At 46.8% G+C, this 22,166-nt stretch overlaps 1 protein-coding gene across 3 annotated transcripts in view; it reads right to left on the bottom strand.

The window, feature by feature from the left end:
* dlg2 (discs, large homolog 2 (Drosophila)) overlaps nt 1–22,166 on the bottom strand; it is a 129,206-nt gene that overhangs the window by 10,902 nt on the left and 96,138 nt on the right. For all 3 annotated transcript variants that reach the window (XM_062536680.1, XM_062536681.1, XM_062536682.1), the window contains 2 exons: nt 20,377–20,479; nt 7,097–7,211 (listed from right to left, as the gene is read on the bottom strand). In XM_062536680.1, the coding sequence (XP_062392664.1) occupies nt 7,097–7,211; nt 20,377–20,479 (218 nt within the window). The remainder of the gene's footprint in view (nt 1–7,096; nt 7,212–20,376; nt 20,480–22,166) is intronic.

Raw genomic sequence — 22,166 nt, 5'->3', positions numbered from 1 at the left:
ACAGTGGAGGAATCACGGAAATGTCACCAAATCTCACAACCTCAATTTCATAGAAATGTGTTTTTCATCACATGCCATAGTAATTGTCTAATCTAATAATAACAAATCTCTATAGTGCTACACCACAAAAAACACAGCAAGAAACGCAGTCCGAGTCAAGAGTGGTATGAAAAGAGGAGCCATTAAACTGTGCTGAAGACATTAAAGCTCTGGAGGAGGAATCAGCACCCTGAGGGGACGGCGGTAAATGGCTTTGTAGGCAGCGCTGCAAACGCGTCTCCAAGGTAACCCAGTGCCTGCTGCCATCATCACTGTGCCAAACTTTAGGGGAGGCAATTTTGATGCCACCCAGCGCAGGGGCATCTCACACTGTGCCTCTGCCTACGGGCAGGCATGCCCACTGTTCACATAACAACATCACAGTGACGATCCGAATGCATACAGAGAAAAGTGCCAAATGACTATCAATACATATGAAACATACACACGATGAAAATACAACTCAACAGCTATTCATACAGAAGAGAAAAATACAACCAGAAATATATTTAGTTTACCCTCGCAACCACAGGGACATTGTTAATGTACGATTTGAACTCTGATTCTGATGTTATTTGCTCAAAATAGCTGCCTGGATGCATCGTCAAGTGGAGTGACTGGCCTGCAATGACTCTGGCATAACTACATAAATACGCACTCAAAACAGATGAAAAAAAGTCTGTGCAGCTTATGCCATCATTTACATGTATTTCTGAGCAAATGACTTCTAGTTATGAATGCACATGCTCAGGCTTCAGTGCACTATGGGAGCACATCTTTGGGAAAGGCTGCCTTGTATGCAGATGTGCTTCTGTGAAGTCAACCATGATTGACGCAACCAAAGATATAAACAAGCTGACATACTGAAGTGACGCTACCAAAATACAGTCATATGGGGGTCACCTTGTTTGTACACATTTGTCCAAAAATATCTTGTTTACTTAAAAACATGCGGACAGGCTGATAAACAGCTAGAAATCAATTGCATGACGGGAGCAAGCATAAGAAAGCCTACTTCGTGAGTGCTTTATTGTGAAGATGATAAATGAAGCATTCACAGAAAGCTTTTTAAGAACAACGCTATAAGACTAGACCATTAGGGGGAAAAAACGAATGACTTAAATTACTACTGTAAATGGTGCGGTATCCATTATCACTCCACATTTCTAATTTGTTTCACAGTCCTCTTTCCACATCCTCTTGCAGCTTTAGTGAACATGTATGTAAGGCAACATCTATGCATGCAAGTGCCTTTGTGTATGCATGCCATAATCTTCAAATCAAATGCTTTTGTGTGCTTATACTCTCTGGAACGCCACTGGCAAACTTGGTTTACGTACCTCTTTGTGTGCTTTTATGAGAGTTGTGTCCTTAATGTGAACCGCAGCTGCGCCACTGAAGTCTCCTCATAAATATGAATAAATCTGTCTCTGTCTCTCTCTTAAGTGACATTCACAAACGGTGGAGTGTGTCCTCCTCTGTCTCTCGGGCATCAATGAGAGACCAGCTCGACACATCCATCTCCCGCCCGCACTCGACCCTCTAATGATCACCATGACAACAGAGAGGTCCGCTCTGAGAGGGGACCTGTTACACAGACGCGCGTGGCTGCCAAGGTGAGCCGCTCTTCACTCAGGTGATCTAATGGCGCTCTCTCTCTCTCTCTCTCTCTCTCTCTCTCTCTCTCTCTCTCTCTCTCTCCTCCCTCCCTCTCTCCTGTGAAGGGTGAGAGACCGTGTTTGCTCTGTTTCTCTCCGGTGACATTTCACGCACAGGTGCTTGTGTGCCCTTTCCCTGGGAGAAGTGTCACAAACAAACAAGAACGCCAATAAAAATGCCCCAACTGACATACAGAGTATATCTGCATGCGTAGGCCATGGTGTGAGTGTATATTACTTGCAAAGGATATAATAGCGTGATACGCAGCCTCACAACAGTGCCTACTTATTAGCCTGGAGGCTGAAAAGGATGTTGTAGTATTGTATAAGTAGTGTTGTAGTAGAGTTGCCATCAACCAAAAGGACCAAAAGGACATCAAATGATGCAATCTCGTATATTCAGTATGCACACACATTAAATTAATGCAAAAAAAGGACAGAACAATTAGTAATAATAACAGCTACAGAGGAGGAGAGGCAAAATAGTGTCCTGGTCGTTCTGTGTCCCAAGCTATCACCTCTGTGGAGTATCTATAGGCAAACCATCGGTGGGCTCTGGGGACGTATGGGGAAACTATGGTTGGCATGGTAACAACAAGTTGCGAGCGAGCCATGGAAATCTGATGGTGCAGTAAAAATTCACACAACAGTAGCTACGCAGTTGACGAGCACAAAAACCTGAGCAACGACATATAATGAGACCGAACAGAAACGCTTCCCATTAGTCAGTGTTTTTTTCCGTTCATTGGTTCAAAATGGCTTGTTTACTCATTCCACATAAAAATAAAAGGTCAAACATGGTGATAGCCCTTGAGGCATGTGAATGTGTAGAAGCATGACAGGGGACTGCAGTTATATCGCGTGCGGTGTGAAATTAGCAAAACTTCAGTGGAGGGAAAGAGAGAGAGAGAGATGTGTGTGTTTGGCACTCGTTCAGTTGGGCTCAATCAGAGGGTCTGCGCAGAGAGTCTGACGTGATAGGAGCTGTCTGCCCAGTGGACTAGAACCAAAACGTGCATAAATCATCACCATGAAGTTCATGTTGAACTCCGATTGGGAATGCATCCCAAAACACACCAACAGGGGATTGCTGTATAATTGAGGAATTTGGAAAAACACTAAAACGGGCATATTGAGGTCAATCTATTTGTGCATCTGTGTTATTTTTCTAAGGCTGTACATCTCTAGAAAATGAAAAATATATTGATTTGGGGTTCAACGTGTTTTTTTTTTCAAGACTGTCAATCTGATGTGTTGTTGAATAATTTGATTTACAACACCCGGCTTAATTGGATAACACAGAAGTCAGGCTGCAAAAGTGTCTTGGGGTCCATTTGTTCAATTAAAGTAATAAATCTCTTGGCAGTATTGATGAGGCTGATCGCTAACGCAGCCTGAGGGCAGGAGCAGGGCTAGCAGGGCGGGAACCTTCTCTCCTCAGCACTAGCGTCCCCCCCCCCACGCCGCACCACACCACAGCACACCGCGCAGTGCTGAGAAGGTGCTGAAGTTTCCAAAGCAGGGGGACAGTTTGCTTGCTCAGGCAAATTCATTGGGCTAACGCTCCCGGCAGGAGTGCTCTGCTGTGGGAGTCACGACAACTCATCTGAGAGCGAGAGCGAGAGAGAGAGAAAGAGAGAGAGAGCGAGAGCGAGAGAGAGCGAGAGAGAGCGAGAGAGAGAGAGAGTGAGAAAGAGAGAGAGAGAGAAAGTGAGAGAGAGAGCAAGAGTGAGAGCGCGAGAGAGAGAGAGCGAGAGTGAGAGTGAGAGCGAGTGAGCGAGAGAGAGAGTGAGAGCAAGAGAGAGAGAGTGAGAGCGAGAGAGAGAGAGAGAGAAAGTGAGAGCGAGCGAGAGAGAGAGAGAGTGAGAGCGAGCGAGAGAGAGAGAGAGAGAGTGAGAGCGAGCGAGAGAGAGAGAGTGAGAGAGAGAGAAAGAGAGTGATAGAGAGAGAGAAAGAGCGAGAGCACGCGCTGTTAAGCAGCAGCAGCAGCAGCAGCAGCGCATTAGCACTTGGGTGTAATGTAGCAGTCAGACGGAGGGCCGGGGTCCCGCCTGCGGCCAACGGGAATCGACACAGGTGCTCACATCAGGAGCTGGAGCGCTCGCTCGGCTCGGCGCTGCGCCGTGCGTAATGCCAGCCTGGCGGACATCTGCTCCACAGCGGAAAACGCTGAGCCCCGAGAAATGACCGAGCTGATCACTCAGCCACGGCTCACGCCTGCTGCATACTCCGCACGGAGGTTTTCACAGCCACAGCACAAGTGCAGAGCATGGGCTGTTTAAGGAAGGTCACATATACTCTTACATGTAGCATAAGGCATACTGTATACTGTAACATCTTTAAAAAGATCAAGCCAGATGAATTGGCTAAATAGATTAAATAGGTAAACTTTGTCAAGAGGACCTTTGTGAGTGCTAATTTCTTTACTTCATGTATTGCTCTTCAGATCATTGTGAGTATTAATACTTATGACATGGTGTATTCTCAGCATCATACAGTAGTAGCTCATAAGCCTGATTTTTTTTTAATGCTGCTCACTCACTCTTCCCCATCTATGTCTGCAGTATACACCACACATGTACATGTGCATGATGTCCGTAATAACCACACACGCTCATCCAAGCCCACAAGGTCTCACACACACACACACACACACACACACACACACACACACACACACACACACACACACAGAATGTCTAGTCATCTACTGTAATGTAAAGAGAGCACGTTCTCAGGTCTAAATCCTTCCTGGGAGAGGAGACTGCAGGAGATGGCCCACTGAAATTGCCACCGCACCCAGTGAGCGCTCGCACTGTTGCAGGGGCTTCAATGAGCTCTCTGCTGAGCACTGGAGCAGAGATGCAGTCTGTGTACCAATGAATGCTGTGAATGAACGGGAGGACTTTTTTTGGTGTTGTTGTCATGGTTACCTGGCCATGCTAATGAATGGGAAATTACTGTAAAAGAAATGACACTGCTACAGAGACATCAATCACACATCAAACAGTTGCACACAGCAGTGACAGAGTTGGAAGATGACCATATTGGGCATGGGGGAAACGGCACAGAAGATATGACGTTCTGTTCTGAAGGTCTGCATCATCTGCAAAGCAAGGCTTCAGATTTTTCTCTTTTTGCTGAACTCTATCTAGGCACTTCTACAGTATGGCAAAAGGTCCTAACTAAACCTATAGCTCAGCATAACTAGCGACCCATAGTATATCTCAAGGCCTGTCTAGGTGAACACAATGTGTGCAAAGATTATTCAGAATGAGTAGCATTATAAGAAACGTTAGTCTTAAACGGAAAACACTGAGAGGTAATCGGATGCGGTCTGGCTTATGAGAAATGCATGAGCAGGCTGATTGAAGGCACTGAAATATTATGACTCAGCCCACGCACAGGAAAACTGTGCTTGAATAAAACTGTATGCAGTCGTTTTGAACTGGAAATATAGTCTGGGAGTCAACTGGCGGGAGTAGTTGGACTTTTATTGATATCCACAGACAAATGGTCACATGTCACAAAGCAGTGAGGAGATGGCTGGCGCTGTACTGAACACAGGGGACGATTTAAAACAAAAGACCACATCCATTTCTTCTCACGGTTTTTAACACTGAATGCTAAACATAGAAGCTTCTAGAACGTGGTCCAAGTCAGCAAGAACACGCGTGACTTCTGTCCGGTGAATTTCTATTTTCACTCTCCTCTCCTGGCATCAGATGGTCTTTTGTGGACACCATTTTCCATGTTTCAAGCTTAAACATGTAACGGGGACTTCCAGGCAACACAATGTGAGACACTTGTGCTAGCTTATCAGTATGCTTCTGGTGCTCTTTGATTGCATCGAAAGTGAACTTCTCTGCAGCGTGACCTGTAAATAGGTCCCCTGGGCAAAGCAGCTCTGAGATCAGCCAATTGCTGTGCTCCCCTGCACAGTATGCAAAGGTAGCAAACTCATTTTTTCTCATGTCAGAACAGGCCATTATAGGGGCAGGGTAATATGCGCTAGAGGCATTCTGAAGGGAGGACATTCATTTTTGCATACCCAGAAGGGCAAACTCATTGTATTCCATAGACCGGAACACCTTGCTTTATCTATCTGCCGACCTATTTTCATGTACAGGGGGATCAATGTGGTCCTTAGCCATTGTTATAAGGAGACTTCACTGTTTACCTTTTGTTAGAGTGTCCTTCCCCACCTGATAATGGATAAATGAACTTGAGGTGCGAGTTTTTTTTTTTTAGCAGACTGTAACATCTAGAACACATTAACTGCCACGGTTGCTTTGGTCCATTTTCAAATAAATAAATAATTCCCTAAGTAGCATCATTCTAATCATATTTGTGATCGTACTCCAGAGAGGGTTAACTAACCCATTAGCAGCCCTTGACTACCCATGGAACAGATCATCGCCAGACTCTCTTTGTGTTGTTTTAGACATTAGTCTTAATGAAGTGTCTTAATTAATTAATTAGGAAGAGTCCAAATAAAAAACTGTGGCACACAAGTGGTTACACAAGCCAGCTGAGATGGACACAAATGGAACACAGGCTTAGTTAAAATTGTCAGAGAGTGTTTGTGGGGTACAGGGGGAGGGTGTGAGAGTGAGTTTGTTTGTGTGTGTGTGTGTGTGTGTGTGTGTGTGTGTGTGTGTGTGTGTGTGTGTGTGTGTGTGTGTGAGAGGTGGGGGGTGGGGTGGGGGGGTCTGGGTGGTCAGCTGGTGTATGCAGTATGGGCTTCTGGAAAACAGATGGAGGTTGTTGTGGTTGGAGCTGACAGACAAGCGTCTGGGAAATCCTCTGCCCAGGCACGCAAAAGGGCTAGGGGGCGATCGCTTCTGACTGAGCTCCACAAAGAGAGAGAGATGAGAGAGAGAAAGAGAGAGAAATATACAGAGAACGAAAGATAGAGAGAGAGATAAATATATATAGAGATAAAGAAAGAGAGAGAGAGAGAAGAAAAAAATATACATAAAGAGAGAGATACAAAGAGAACGAGAGAGAGAGGTCCACAAATGACATGACCCCCTCCACCCTCCACCCCATCCCCATTGCCCACTGTACCCATACAGTAACATGTTTGTGTTGTGATCCCAGAGGCTGCACCAACACAGCCACTTCAGTTCAGCAACACTGCAGAAGACTGGAGCCATTCTACCCAAGGAGAAGGGGACCAAAGCTCAAGTTCACATTGGGCTCTGTAGAGCGCCTTGAGACATATTCATATTTTATGGCGCTATATAAATACAACTGAATGAATTGAATGGAACAGAAGTGGACTTGGTGGCTCAGCGCTGGCTTTTCTCTGGCCAGGTCACCCGCTCCTTGGGGTATCTGGCTGTGTTTGTGCAACCCAAACAAGAGCGCCCTGCGGGGGGGCGGGGGGTCCTTACCTGACGTAGAGCGACCGCTTCTGATTGGTTCGCAAGGAGCCGGATCCGGAGCTCATGCTGTGGTTCATCATCTGCTCGCGCAGGTCATGGATCTTGGCCTCAAAGCGCCCGTACTCTGCGGGGGATGGGGGTTGGGCGGGGGGGGACAAACACGACAAAGTACACAAGGTAAATGAACACGCTCAAAGCCCCGTGCCTGCTCTGTGCTGAGAGTCTACGCTGGTGCAGTGCCTGTGCAGTTGTCCTTCTCTCAGGACTTTGGCGCTGAGGAGGAGACTCTGTTGTCCATCTCTACGTACTGTAGACCAGCAGCTCGATTAAAAGGTGGGCTCTAGCTGCTCCCTCCTGCCCGCCGGCCTGCTTTTGCCTCCTATCTCTCAAGGTCAAGCTGTCGATACCGGCTGCTCGTGTCTAGATGGCCTGATGGCCATTCCCCAAAGAGCACATCTATCCTCTGCTGCAGCGTTCCTTATATATCATATAAAATATCTGCTGGAAGAAGACCACTACTCCTGAAGGTTAGAAGTCCTAAGGAGAGGGTGCTGCTGCAGCTCATTTTTTAATACGGATGCCCTTCACTGCTTCACGTGCCTAACTGCAAGGACAGAGCCGCTGTAAGGAATCAACACCTGACTACTGCAAAGCCCCCTGAACAATGCTACTGCTCTGCGTTTTGTTAGTCTCTAGTCATCAATCATTACTGAGCCCCCTTCAGCATGTGCTGCATCAACACTTACAATTTTCAAAACAGCACCATCACACATAGACACACACACACACACACACAAAAAAACTAAACTAATTGCAGCGTTGAGACTTCATATAGTGCCTCCATTTGAGCAGACACTGCATCCTGGGCAAGACAATGTCGGTAAGGTAATGAGCTCTCCCATTCAACTAAAAAAGGAATAGGAACTCTTCAAAGGAAATGATTCCATCAAAGGAAAGGGAAAAATACTTCAGCCCTAACATCTCCAATTTTAACACTGGATTTGGAAAACACAGACAGCAAATATTGTCATATTTTTGGTGATGGGCTTGAATGGGAAAGTCATAATAGACAAAAAATATAAATTCACTGAAAATCACAAATCAGTAACTCCAGTAGCAGAAACATATGTTGCAGTCTCTCATTTGTAATAAATCACTGATTTGAAACAAATAATTATCTAGACACGAGGGAATATTATACTCTTCTGATGTACATGTAAACAAATCTCTCGCCATTTTGTAAACACTAACTGAACACTAAAGATTATTTGGTTTTAGATCCATTAACAGCATTACTGGAGTGAGTCTTCAACTTAATTGAAATTGAAATTCAGCTTAATCCTGATTTGGAGTTTGTGTGAGCTTGGGAACACAATGGTCAGAGACACACATCAGCACATGCTGCAACAGAATCTGCAAAAATAGTCCCCTGACATGGCACAGATTTCCCAACATTACAAATGAACATAGAACTGAACTGAATTTACTGTATGTCTAAAAGAGCATCCTCAACCACAAAAACGCCAACACCACACCATAGAAAAACAACACTAAGGAGCACACAAAGGAGGTTGGAGAAGAAAACCACTGCAGCCTTACAGCTGCCTAGACTGTGACAACTCTCCCAGAACAACAGTCCCACAAAACCAGCTCAGCGAGGAGCTCAAACCCCCTCCAGGTCTAACCCTGGTCTCCCAGTCATCCTTACCCAACCCCAGCGCCTCTCAGGCATCGGAGAGAAGAAAAGAACACCACCACTCCCCCCACCACCACCTCCACCACCACCACCACCCCCAGCCGTTCACAGAGGCACCCTTCTCCAAGGAGCACACACTTAGGTGGGAGGCAGCGCAGATTAAAGTAGCTTTAGCGCCCGCGAGGAGTAGCGAGACGCCGGTGCTGCCAAAGCCAAACAATTACACCCGACAGCCAAGAGACACACAGCCGCTCACATGCACAGATTAGCAGCTTAGCGCGAGCGCCCCGGCTGGTTTTTTTTTTAGAGATCAGATAAACGGAAAGAGAGAACAGAGTGTGGTGTGGTGCGGGGACACATGCACTTTTCAAAAACAACCCTCTGGCGCAAAAAGGAAGATCTCCCTGAACAGTGTTTTGTTATCGAGGCTCACGGCCAAACATTGTGGCTTTGCTGCCTAGATACCTAACCGTTTCAAACAACAACACTCCTCAAATTTGCATATTGCAACTTATGAAGACAACTTAGAGAGAGAGAAAGAGTGTGTGTATGTGTGTGTGTGTGTGCTATTCAAAGACACATAGCTTTTCTTCACTGTGCTTCAGCACAGACACAAGCAACTACAGCAACACAACCACTCAACAAAGCCGAATTGTAACACGCCCCATGCAGCATCAACACCCAAGTTCAAGACACCGCGGCAGTCTCGGACGCCCCCATACCTTCTCTGTGCTCTCCGCTGCCTCTGCGTCCACTCTCAGCACCTCTCTGTCAGACTCAGACAAGCCGCTTACTGCCTGGAGTGTGAATGGCTCTCCCTCTCCCTTTCCCTCTCTCTCTCCCTCTCCCTTTCCCTCTCTCTCTCTCTCACTCACACACACACGGGCATAGGAGCATGCGTACGGTAGCTCGGAGGAGAAAGACAACAAACGCTACAGTGGGGAGGCTGCAGATGCGGCTCTACTCGTGAGGCGGTGTGTGTGTGTGGGGGGGGGGGGGGATGAGGAAGAGGAGGAGGAGGAGGAGGAGGAGGAGGAGGGCGTGAGCCGAGCACGCTGCTCTGACGAGAGCCTCCCGAGCCGCCGTCTCCACAGCCAATGGCCACTCCCCACTCCAGCAGTCCTGCCGACAGTGTGGCAGCTACAGGAGTCTGCTGCAGAAAGCGGCTCAAGAGCGCAGGGCTTCTTCCTCACGAGGTGATGGCATTTCAATTGAATTGCTACTGGATTTTAAATTGAGTCTGCATTCTAATCTCATGATTCGTAACGCAAGGCAATATTGTGAGAAGCTTCTCTTGTGAGGGACACAAAGCCAATTCAAATACAATATTGTTCAGCTGATCTCACACAAAAATGTAAGGCACTTAAAAAAACATTCCTATGTCATTACCATTGTGAAAAGAACAATATCACCCATCCTTTCACACCCTAGTAAGGTGTCATTTTGACTATCGATCCTACACAATTTGCAGTTAGTTGAATAAGTAATAACAAATTGTGAATAACTTAGACACGGTGAAGTGCAGTACGTTGGATAACTAACAAATTACAAATAACTCAACAAATTGTGATCTACAATAAGCTGAATAAATAACACATTTCGTAGTGTTAACTGTACCAACCACACTTGCATGCAATGCAGTGCACAGGCAATTTATGTAATAAATCACTATGCCAAAATACATCAGGTTTGAGTTCTTCTTTAGGGTCTGTTTCTGTGGTGTCACCTGGCCAGTGTGAGTGTGTGTGTGTGTGTGTGTGTGTGTGTGTGTGTGTGTGTGTGTGTGTGTGTGTGTGTGTGTGTGGTAGAGGGACTGATCTGCTCTGACACCTGCTCTTCTCCATCAGTCCTGTCCCTCCTGAACGGGAGAGCGCCGGCCTCAGCCTACAGCCCGTGGCTGCTGGGACCCTACGCTGCACTGTGGGCTTTAGACCGTCAGACAGAGAGGCTGCTTCTCTTCGCCTCAGCCACAGTCTCCAAGATCATTTCTCAGCTAATAAAGCGTGGAAATGTGCTATGCTTGAGAACGCTGAACGAGATCCCCCATCTTCTGTTTTTACCGGCATCGTTTCTCGTTATAATGGCTACGACTTTGTCTCGGACAATAAAGACCATTCTGAGAGTCTGAGAATAGCGCTATGGTCCAGAGCTCCTCCGATGAAATGTGACCACAACATAACGGTCACTCCTTTTACAACTGCAGCAGGTGAAATGATGCACACACACACACACACACACACGCGCGCGCGCGCCATCTGGAGCTTGCCAAACCAGAGCCATGGCCAGAGGCAGCGGCGGAGGCAGATGTGTTGGCCGGAGGGCTGGTCAGAGAGCTCTGTCCTGATGTCCAGCTACTGCCACTATGGCACTGGCAGCCACATCGCTGGCCAGCCCACTGGGCATGTGGCGGAGAGCGCGGCCACATGTTAATGGGAGTGTGGGCACTCTTTAAAGCAGCCAGATGCCGTTTTTATTTGGCACTGTGGAGTATCTTCGATGATGAAACGTTTTTTAGGAAAATAAAGATTTTTTTTTATTCTTCCTAAGAATGCGCCAAGGGCCATTAATAGTTTTCTTTATCACCTGATCAATCACAGCGTGAAGAAGAGGCTGTGACAGAAGTGAGAACTGCCATAATATCTATAAAATCCTGATAAATGTACCTGATAAAATCCACACAATAAGCACAGAGTGATGACTTGTATAGGGCAAACTAACAAACTAATCTGAACTAAGCATGAACATTTCCAAGGCCCTCAAAAGACACCTACATTTAGTATGTTGAGGTAATAAGATAAGAACTGTGTGGTCCATTAGACATGGTGCCCATCACTTGAGGTGCTCTTATCTTATCAGCTAGGCAGACGCCCAAGGCAATGTTTATTTTGGACTATCTGTACAGAGCCTTGGGATTTAATCACAGTTAACCGCCAACTGTGTCCTTCCCAGTCTGGACAAAGGCTAGACCTTCACAAGAATGCCTGAAATCCAGCCAGAAACACCGCTAGACAAATGTTGTCTTCCACTGCGCTGGACAGTTGTGAAATATCCGAAACGCCAGTGGACAAACCCCTGCATCAACTACACTGTGCTCGACAACGGTGAAATATCTGAAGCACGTCTATGAAAGATGCATGGCATCCTTGAAAAAGCACGACCACAAAGAGCTGGAGGAGCTCCTATGCTTATTTATTCAGCTTCTCTGTTGTCAGATCAGAAATATACCCATATGGTAATCTGTGTGGTTCCTTCTAGGTTGAGTTATTGACTCAAACAACAAGGTAATACATCACAGTGTCCACAGTACTGTTTTTTTTTTGTGTATGTGTCAACAAAGAATCTGTGTGTATGCACATGACAAACAGCAAACTGACACATTATGGCTTTGGTTCTGAATAATTTTGCTTGGCAAAATACCTCGGAGAGGGCAATACTCCCTAAGTAGCTGTCTCTGGGATACCCAGGCATCACTCTGCTTCCACTAAAGCACACCATAATTCATTGACATATGACACCTTAAAGACAAAGCAAGAATAAACACATTTCGTACAGAAAGAAGATTGATTGTTAAAAGCCACTACCTGCTCTTGCAAGCGCACCCATCTCAGCAACAATACCACAGATCACCGCATAAACCCTAAGCAAATCTGATCTGCAAAACAATACCTGTCCAAACCATTTTCTCTCCTTGTTAACGCTACAGCTGACATTTCGGAGGTCTATAAGGAGAGACGCAAAGGCACAGAGGTAAAGGTTCTCCATAAATCACACGGCAATAAAATATCACTGGAATTATTCAGACAAGTGGGCCGGGTGTAGGGCCTGAAGATGAATGCCTTCCTGTGATGTGAATAAATATTCAACCAAAACCTCAGATTTACATATCGGGAACAAATGGGGGACGAGGTACGTTGACCTACTGTATATGGAACAGTTGTAGCAACCTGGTCATTCCAACAACAAAGGTACGGAAAAGAGGATAATGCATGTTGTGATGTACCAGGCACCTGCATCTCAACCAGACCCTCATTATGAAAATCTAATTGTGAACTGAGATCGTGATGTACCCAGTAGACAAAAGCGGCCCCCCCCTGTTCCCTCTTGAGACACACACACACACACACACACACATACACACAAACAGAGACACACACACACACACACACACACACACACACACACACACGCACGCGTGCGCCCGTCTCTGCTCTGTTCCTGTGTGCATGTTTCCTGTTCCTAATTGCCCATGGAGGGGGGCTGCTGCTGCTGCTGCTGCGGAGGCTGGCGGAGCTAATGCCACTGCGGGGTCTCTCCTGACGTCGCCAGGGCCCGGGCGCACATACTGTACGCTGATGCCAGCTGACAGGTCGGAAGCACCTGAGGGGCGGACTGCGTGGCTCTCAAGGCGAAATGGAGTTCGCTCCGGCACACCACGGTGCACAATTCACCCAGGCTGAGGCTCACAAGCACCTACCGATCTGGCGGAAAAGACTCCTTTTCGACTGACAGCCTTCAAGCCGACCTGCATCTCTGGCTATGAGTGGTTTTGTTGAGTGGCACGGCAGTAAGATTCAGCCCCCATTTCAACTCCGAAATTTTTATATTTTTGACAGTTTCATAAAACCCAGCTCTGACACTTTCAAAAATGTATATATATATATATATTTATATATATTTCTTCTTCTTGAGAACAGCACCTCATCTCTGAAAAGTACAATACTCCTGTGGCATGAAGGCCTGTCAACCCAACAGTCCAATATTTCAACAGATGATGTTATTGTCCTACAGAGTATGTGATGGTTTCCTTCCAGTGAAATGCCTGAACTACCCACTCTATGAACCTGTCCGATAGAGATCCCCGCTCAGGGTAGGGAAATAAAACCACTGATCCATTATCTCTGGTGGGCTTATCATATCTGCAGAGACATCCATGACCCTCAACCCATTGTGTGATGCCCTGCAACACTGGCGTAATGGCATGAAATGGAAAAGGTTCATGACTGGAATTATACATACAGAGCCTAGACTAGCCTAGCCTGGTGCTGATTTTATTTTACTGATAGGGACTGACATGTTTTAATAGTGAGTGTTATAAGACTGTGAAATACTACATGTGAATTATTGTAGATATTCATGGTAGAGAGTGCTTTGTTAGGATATTTAATGACGAAATGTTCCAACAGTACAGTACATTTTAAGGCTAGGTATGCTAGGTATGCTAGTCAGCAACTGGAGGTATTCCAGTGCATAGACCTGGCAGAGGTTGGGTAAATGAGAAGGTTTCCGAACTTTAGGTTGCATTGCACAAGGTAAACAGAGATACGGTGTGTAAAGGCTGCAATCAAGGTTTTCTATTACCATCGAGAGCATCCTCACTAACTGTTTCACATGGTATGGTACAGCAGCAGCAGCTCTGCCTCCGACCATAAAGCACTTCAGAGGGTGGTGAAAACTGCCCAACACATCACCGGTTCCTCACTGAGGCCATTCACGGCAAGCGATGCTTGCGTAAGGCGCGCAGCATCATCAAAGACTGTTCTCACCCCAACCACAGACTGTTCACCCCACTCCCTTCAAGGGAGGTGTTACAGGTCTCTCCGCACCTGAGCCAGCAGGTTCAAAGGAAGCTTCCTCCCAGTGGCTGTCACCCTACTGAACTCTAGCTCTGCACTCTGGTGACTATAGAGAGTTTACTACTCTTGTCATGTTACTGTGCACACAACTGCACATACTGTACAGTAAATATCAGTCTATATGGTTCATATTTATTCTGTTTTTCTTAAAATATATTACTGTTAATACAATGCATATCTATATCATTTTGCATTTTACACAGCAGGGTTGAACCAAAGAGCTTTAAATGGCTTATTACACAACTTTATCTCCATTGTACCAATTTGGCCAAACTTAGGTGGATTGCAATCATACCTCTTAGACCTACTGACCACTAGCTGCTTTTTAATTATTCTTCAATGTTTGGACTTATTTCACCTCATTAGACCCATTTGTAAGTCAATGTTCATAAACATTGTGTGAACTCACTTCTGTTCTTCCTTAAGATCCATATACTCAACAAAGGTGTGTTAAAAGAGTGAAGCCTCTCCTGCTTCAAACAGGCACTCTGAAGGATGAAAGGCCACCTCCATGTATTACAGCATAATACCCTGCGGACCTCTGGCACATAAATGCACTGTACCTTTGACCCACTGCGGCAGCATACATTTTCAAGCTCGACCGCTGTTTGGTGAATTAGCGGCAGGACATTAATTTGTCCATTTGCATAATTGCACCCCTATGCTCGCATATATTTGACCAGGGGGCAGCCGCGGTGGTGTGGAAAGACATTCGGGGGTCACAGCACTTGTGAAAAAAAAGGGCTGCTCTGGATGGGCTGGGAGCCAGAGCCAGAGGCTGGGCCCAGCCAGAGGAGCAGAGCCTGGATCCAGTGGGGCTGACTCGGGGCTCCACACCGCCCGGGCGGGCTGCTCAGGGGGCTGCAAACGTGTGCTTCAGCAGCCAGCTCTTTTCTATTGAGCGGGGCAGAAAGTGCACACTTGCACTTCCTCAAGCTCACTTTTCTACTGAAATCAATCAGCGTGACATCAGGGGAGTGGACACACAGGGAAAAAAAAGCCCCTTTACTAATTACAATCAAATTCACATGGGTGAAGCCTTTTAGGCGTGCTTCATTGACTATGTGCATTAACTGCCCCTCGAGGTTGTCTTGCAGATCATTTATAAAAAAAAATACAACCACACGCACAATAAAGAATTGTGTCTACATGATTGCCAAGTGCCCTTGTTAAATTAAACTGGAATTCTGCGGAAAACAAATATATTGGGCCACAGGCATAAAATGCATCACCTGATTTTACACTACATTAAGGGCTGGCAGCTTTTAATGAACTTGGGCTAATGATCTGTTTTTCTATTTGCAAGATAAGTAGCAATGCAGATATTTTCTGCGGTTACATTTTGCCGTTGTGTACATGTAGGTACGTGCGTTGTGGGATGTTATTGGTGAATACTTGGCGATATTTGCCTCTTTGCTCTGGATCTCGATCACAGCTTTTTAGAGAATATTCTATTTGTATAAAAGATTGACCAGACCGTGACATGCATACTGTGCACAGCATGAACAACACAAAGGGATCTTTGCTTGGACAAACTCTGTTTGAGTTCTTTTCTGTTTAGGCTCCATGCTAGGATGAGATGTTTGAGGCAGTTTGAGCAGTTAGGCTTGTTAGATCTCTGTTTACTCAATCAAAACACCTAACAGATGAATTCACCAAAAAGGGAGTGATCTTTTTTGGCAATATGATCTAAAATGGGTGATAATCTACATAAGCCTGGGACATTATGGTGGGAAGGCAATTTTTGGCATAACAGTGGCTATCAAAGCATCAAAGCTATTCATCAGGAGAGTGCAAAACATGCTGTAGTCTATCTTTAACATTTCTGGATGTGCTCTTTTCCAGCACATTTTTTTATTTTAAGTTGTTGGCCACAAATGCAAGTCATTTGCAAAGTGCACAAAACAAATTTGCTCTGCTGATTGATAAGTTCATTAAAAAGACTTCAGGAACCTGGATGCAGTGAAGAAAATGTTTCCATAATAAATAAATAAATAAATAAATAAAAATCAGGGGCCTACATATTTACCCCAAAGATCAGGCTACAACACTGCAAAACTTTGTAAAGTTGCGTGAGCAGCCTTAATTATTGCCAAAGAGAATATATGATGAAACTATATCTTTTAATTACCTGGAAGTAAGAACTATTGCATTTGTCCAACTTTTCACAGGACACAAAGGCTACAGCGACATTATAACTAGGCTCTTACCACATCTGATGACATTTCAGTTAACATTTAAGTGGAACTCATGCAGACCTTGAACAAGAGATGATACTCATTTACATATCTATTTAAAATAAGAGGAGCATACTGTATTCGGTTTTTAAGTGATGATGTAATAATTGGATAACAAATCTATTTCCGGATCCAACGGCTTTCAGACTCACATGGTTTTCTCCATAGACAGTAAAATAAACTATTTTTTTCCACTATTCTGACTAGCCTTTAAGAAAATTGTCATCTTATACTGACTTGTTGCCTCAACCTAATCAAATCCTATTTTTCGTGGAAGCCTGGACGCTACCCTTGAATATATCATCTGGCTGCACAGCTACAGTGATTACTCTGTTAAAGTTTTCATTTCGTTTTAAAATCCCTAAAACGGAGGTAGTGATGACAAAGTTTACAAGTTGCAAAAACCGTCTGGCTGTGCTAATAAACGTCTTTTCACGAAATAGCTGTTGGGGCCATGACGTCGGAGTTAAGAACCGAATTGTTGGACATAAGCACCAGCACAGGGAATAGTGACACCATGATAACTTTATTCACTAACTTATGCTAAAATCCCCTGACTAACATCAGCGTGATGCAATACGGTTACTGCTTAATGTTAGGAATAATCCTCCAAATCTTACAAAACTCTTTGGTTTGTAAGTTTGGTCCTATGAATGAATACGAAAAATAGAGACAAAGATGGTATTTTACTCAAAATGTCACTTCAAGAGCACATGATCTCTGTAAAGGACCTGCTGAAAGCATTCCCTGGTCTGCGTCCATCAGAGACTATGGGTAAGGCTGACCTTACAGTACCGCATTCCCACCATCTGGCTCTGTGGCTTCTGCCGGGTCCCATTTGGACAAGAGAGCGCGTTGGCAGTGGGTACCCCCTCAAACCAAATTACCCCACAACCCACCCACCGCCCCCCCCCCCGAGCCCTCCGGCTCATCTGCCAGCCTAAATAACACATGCCAAATGAAATGGACGACGCCAGTGATCACATGGCCTACATACAGTACAACGAGCTCGGTGTTCTCTGTGGTGAAAACTGGCTTGACTACAGGTTTGGCCACGGACCTGAGCCTTGCGTCTAACATGAACATGATATCACACTTCCTGGTTGACCTCTGCTGTCAGGGTAAGGTGAATTACAGCTCCTTTACTCAACATGTTGGCCATGATCGCTGAATATATTAACATAATGTCATTATAATCTCTAGAAAATAAATGTTGTGCATTGTTACACTACGAGATTGAAGGCGCTGCATAAAACTGCACCCAATCAAAAATCATTACAAATAAATAAATAGATAAGTAAAATATGCAATATATACATTGCAATAACTTGCAGACGGAATACGTTTGCCATAAAAAAGAAAAAACAAAATAAAAACAGATCTCCTATATGGCCCCTGATGTTCGGAGCACATCACTGAGAGGGCAGCGGGCCCAGAGCTGGGGCCCTGTGAGTGAGCATGCCGTGCTGCATGCTGTTTGGGAGAGAGGGCGGGTGGGAGAGGGGCACGTGGGGTGGGGGTGGGGGGTGCTGGGAGGGGCACTGGGGGCAGAGTGCAGAGGGCAAAGTGCAGAGGGCAGAGTGCGGTGCCACACACCTGGAAGAAGAACACTGCTCAGCTCAGGCAACGGGGCGGGGGCGACGCCACCAAAGACTCCAGACACATACAGTACTGTACGAACTCAGCAGGGAGCTCGTGAGGGGCTTATACGCAGGAGAGCTGACTACACGATATAACGATCTGCAGAGTGACTAGAAACACCGCAGCCAGAAATGTCTCCAACATCTCAAAAATCCCTCTACTCCATATACAGAGGCTCTGCCAGTCAAGCTTAAGAGACGGCTTAGAGCCTGTGACTTTTAACAGCCCCTTTCAAGGACAACCTTACAGATGGTAACTTAAAGCCTCATGCAATATTAATGTGCAGGCAGAGAGGAAATGAATCACTCTCATATCGAGTTTCCCTGCTGAGAGCAGCCAGCCTCACCACCGTGGTGACCATACATCCTCCTTCAGGGTGAGCAACGAGCTGTTAGTCTGGATGAGCTGCGGCCATGTTTGTTAGCCCGTGTTTAAGGTTAGAGGCTCGAAGCAGATGAGAGGACCAGGCACCTGTCCCCCCCAGCCTTCGCCTGCACGCTCGTCCAAAAGCACAAGCAGGAACGGCATCCTTCTGACGTCAGGAACGGTGGAGGAGTCAGCCACAGGGGGGGGGGGGGGGCAGCCTAGTAGCAAAGGGTAGGGGGTTGGGGTGTGGGGTGAGTAGGGGACAGCCGGGGACAGTCGGGGACAGTGAGGGGTCGTGAGGGTGGGGTTGGGAGTGGGGGTGGGTGGAGGGGTGAAGAGAAGAGGGTGGTGGGGATTGCGACGGGCAGAGGTGCACACACGGTGGAACAGTGCCCCGTCCCCCAAGCACAGTCGCCTGACCCCTCCCTCCCTCTCCGCTCTCCCATGCTGGAAGCGGCCACTGGGCAAGGTGACCTTGGGCCCGGGCGCTTGACCACATGTGTGCCACAAACCTGGTGCTGGATGCGGGGCCCGGCGTGGGGAGCACGACGCGAGTTCTGACGGGTGAGAAAAGAGAGCAGTCATCAGTACACCAATGACCAGTCCAGCGCCCAGTAGCACTCTCTTGTGTTCACACACGCATGCGCACGCACGCACACACACACACATACACACACACACACAGTCTTTACGACGCTTAACAGCAGTCACTCAGCTCAGCTACTGTGTACTGCGTCATCAATAACCATCTGAAAAAGCTCACAATGTTCAGGATGCAGGACACGACATAATCCCAAAATAATAGCCGACGCAGAACAACTAACCAAAAAAACAAAACCAAGGTTAAAACAACACAGACGAACATAAAAAAAAAGTAAAAGTTTCAAATCAACACAAGCCAACAGAGTCTAAAGGATGGGAAAGAAACACTAATGAACCTCTCTCAAAAAATGATGCAATCTGCTATGGCTGCTCTGCCAAACAGCACAGTTCCTCTCCCTACGCACCAATAAACACCAGCGGCTCCTGCTCCTGCACTCTGCACGTAATTACTTGCATTTATCACAACTAGACGCCCCCTCTTCCTCTCCCCACACACACACACACACACACACACAGGGACCAGGGCAGGATAAGCCTCCTACTTTTGTCTTCCTAAGGGGAACAAATGGAGATATGCCTTCAAACTGATAGGCCAGCTCATATGCAGAGCTGCCCTGATATATGTGTGGAGAGACTGCGAAAGTTTATTTTCGGTTGCTACTTTCAGTGAATGGCTGTAAAGAGCAAGTGTGAAACAATAATCTTCTCAGCATTGGGAAGGAGTAATTAAAATGTAGGCTAGAGATTCACATATGTTTCCTGACTTCAGTTAGAAATAGATTGGACCCAACCAATCAACAAACCAACCAACCAAAATACAAACAAAAATACAAACAAATAAACAAATAAACAAACAAACAAACAAACAAACAAACCGTAGAAGACTGTTTGAGGCGCATACAGGTCACAGGTGCAGCTGGAGATGGCCTAAAATGTCTGTTTTAGTTCTATGTTATTTCTGTTTAGTTGTTTATTTGCAAGTAATCTCCAGGAAATTCCTCGTTTTGCACCCCACCCTGTGGTAACATGTGACCTGTACTGTACGTCCTCAGAGCTGCGGCGCAGCCATCAGTCATGTGACGGGCCCGACGCGGCCGCAGCAGACACACTTACCCTCCGGCCGGTACTGGGCGACGATGGTCACCGTCTGGCCAGCGCCCTTCAGTGCCGCCGCCGCCTGCTCGTGGGTCGCGCCGCGGAGGTCGATGCCATTCACCTGCAGACACACAAGAGGCCCGCTCACAGTCACTTTGCATTCGCTTGGATTCACGCGCACCTGGTAAGCCGCCATTACAGTATGTGAAGCGCCCTCTCTAGCAGAGGAGCAGAGCCGCCCCCTCTCAGGGCCGTCAGAACAGGGGAAGAGTGAGATGAACCAAGAACAGAAGACAGAGCATTTGATTTTATCAGTGTGAATGAGTGTGCGTTTTGCTGCATTCATTACCTCCACCAAGGAGGCTATGTTTTTATTGGGATTTGTTTGTTTGTTTGTTTGTTTGTTCGCAAGATAACTCAAAAAGTTATGGATGGATTTCCATTACATTTTCAGGGAAGGTCTGAAATGATCCAATGGAGAAACGATTACATTTCGGGAGTGATCCGTATCACCGTCTGGATCCAGGAGGCGGTTATGTTTCCGCTTGGAGGAGGTCTGCGCAGTGCTTTTCTAGTGTTCCTTGTTCCGGTGTCGAACATCAGCAGGCTAATATAGCATCACATTACATGGCCCACAGACAGACCGAGTTCGCAAGAACTACGGCAGCACAGGAGGGCCAAATACGTCACTCTGAGTGACAGAAGGACAGAACATCTATAGCTGCGGTGAAACTAGAGATTTTGCACATATACAGAGAGCATCGGGGGGACAGGAGTGGCTCTCACATTACTGACACGCTGGAATCCAGTGGAGGGGAGGCTGGTAGAGTGTCAGTAACCTGATGGGCGGCCGGGCCGGGCAGAGCAGAGGAGAGGAGGTGGCAGCAGGCCCACTGGGATAAGCACACTCTCTGGGGAGGCAGCACAGCGCCTACAACCCTCATGGAGCAGCTAAGCTACCATGCATTTACTAAATATGTGTGTGTGTGTGTGTGTGTGTGTGTGTGTGCAGGCATGTGTGTGTATGTGAGCGAGAGATAGAGAGAGATAGTGCATGTGTGTGTGTGTGTGTGCAAAGCTTTATGTGTGCTACTGTATATGAGAGAGAGAATTGGTGTGTCTGCGTGTGTGTGTATGTGTGTGTGTGTGTGTGTGTGTGTGTGTGTGTGTGTGTGTGAATGAGAGAGAGATAGAGAGACAGTTGGTGTATATGTGTGTGCTATATGAGAGAGAGAAAGAGAGTGTGTGTGTGTGTGTGTGTTTATATAGGCATATGTGTGCATGTGAGTGAGAGATAGAGAGAGTTGGTGTGTGTGTGTGTGTGTGTGTGTATGCGTGTACAGATCGCCTCCGTGCCCTTGCCTCCCTCCACGCGTGCCTAGGCTGGCTGGCTGGCTGGTCCCGGTGAATTGAGAGGTGCGGCGGTGGCGCAGCCATGACTGTGGCTGTGGCTGTGGCTATTCTTAGCCCGCGAATCAGGCCAGCGCTCCACCGTATCCGCCCGCTCGCCTGCCCGCCCGCTCGCCCGCCCGCCCGCCTTTCCTGCCCTCGTGGTGGCGGAGGCCGCGACCGGAACAACAGCGCGGTGTCTGATTGCTCTCCTCCTCCTTCCCTCCGCTCTCCTCATCAGCTCCTAATCAGAGAGCTTCATGGGTCGGAGTGAGAGAGCAGCCATTTCACTAGCGGGGAGGAAGCCATGATGAGCTCTCATCAACGCACACGTCTCATGGGGGGCGGGGGGGTGGAGGGGGGTGGGTGGGTGGGTTGGTGTCTGCCGAAGACATCCGCTACTACACCACCATCTCACT

The sequence above is a fragment of the Sardina pilchardus genome, chromosome 5 (genome assembly GCF_963854185.1).
Source record: "Sardina pilchardus chromosome 5, fSarPil1.1, whole genome shotgun sequence".
Classification (NCBI taxonomy): Eukaryota; Metazoa; Chordata; class Actinopteri; order Clupeiformes; family Clupeidae; genus Sardina; species Sardina pilchardus.
The sequence above is the reverse complement of the archived record's forward strand: the minus strand, read 5'-3'. Positions and strand labels throughout refer to the sequence as shown.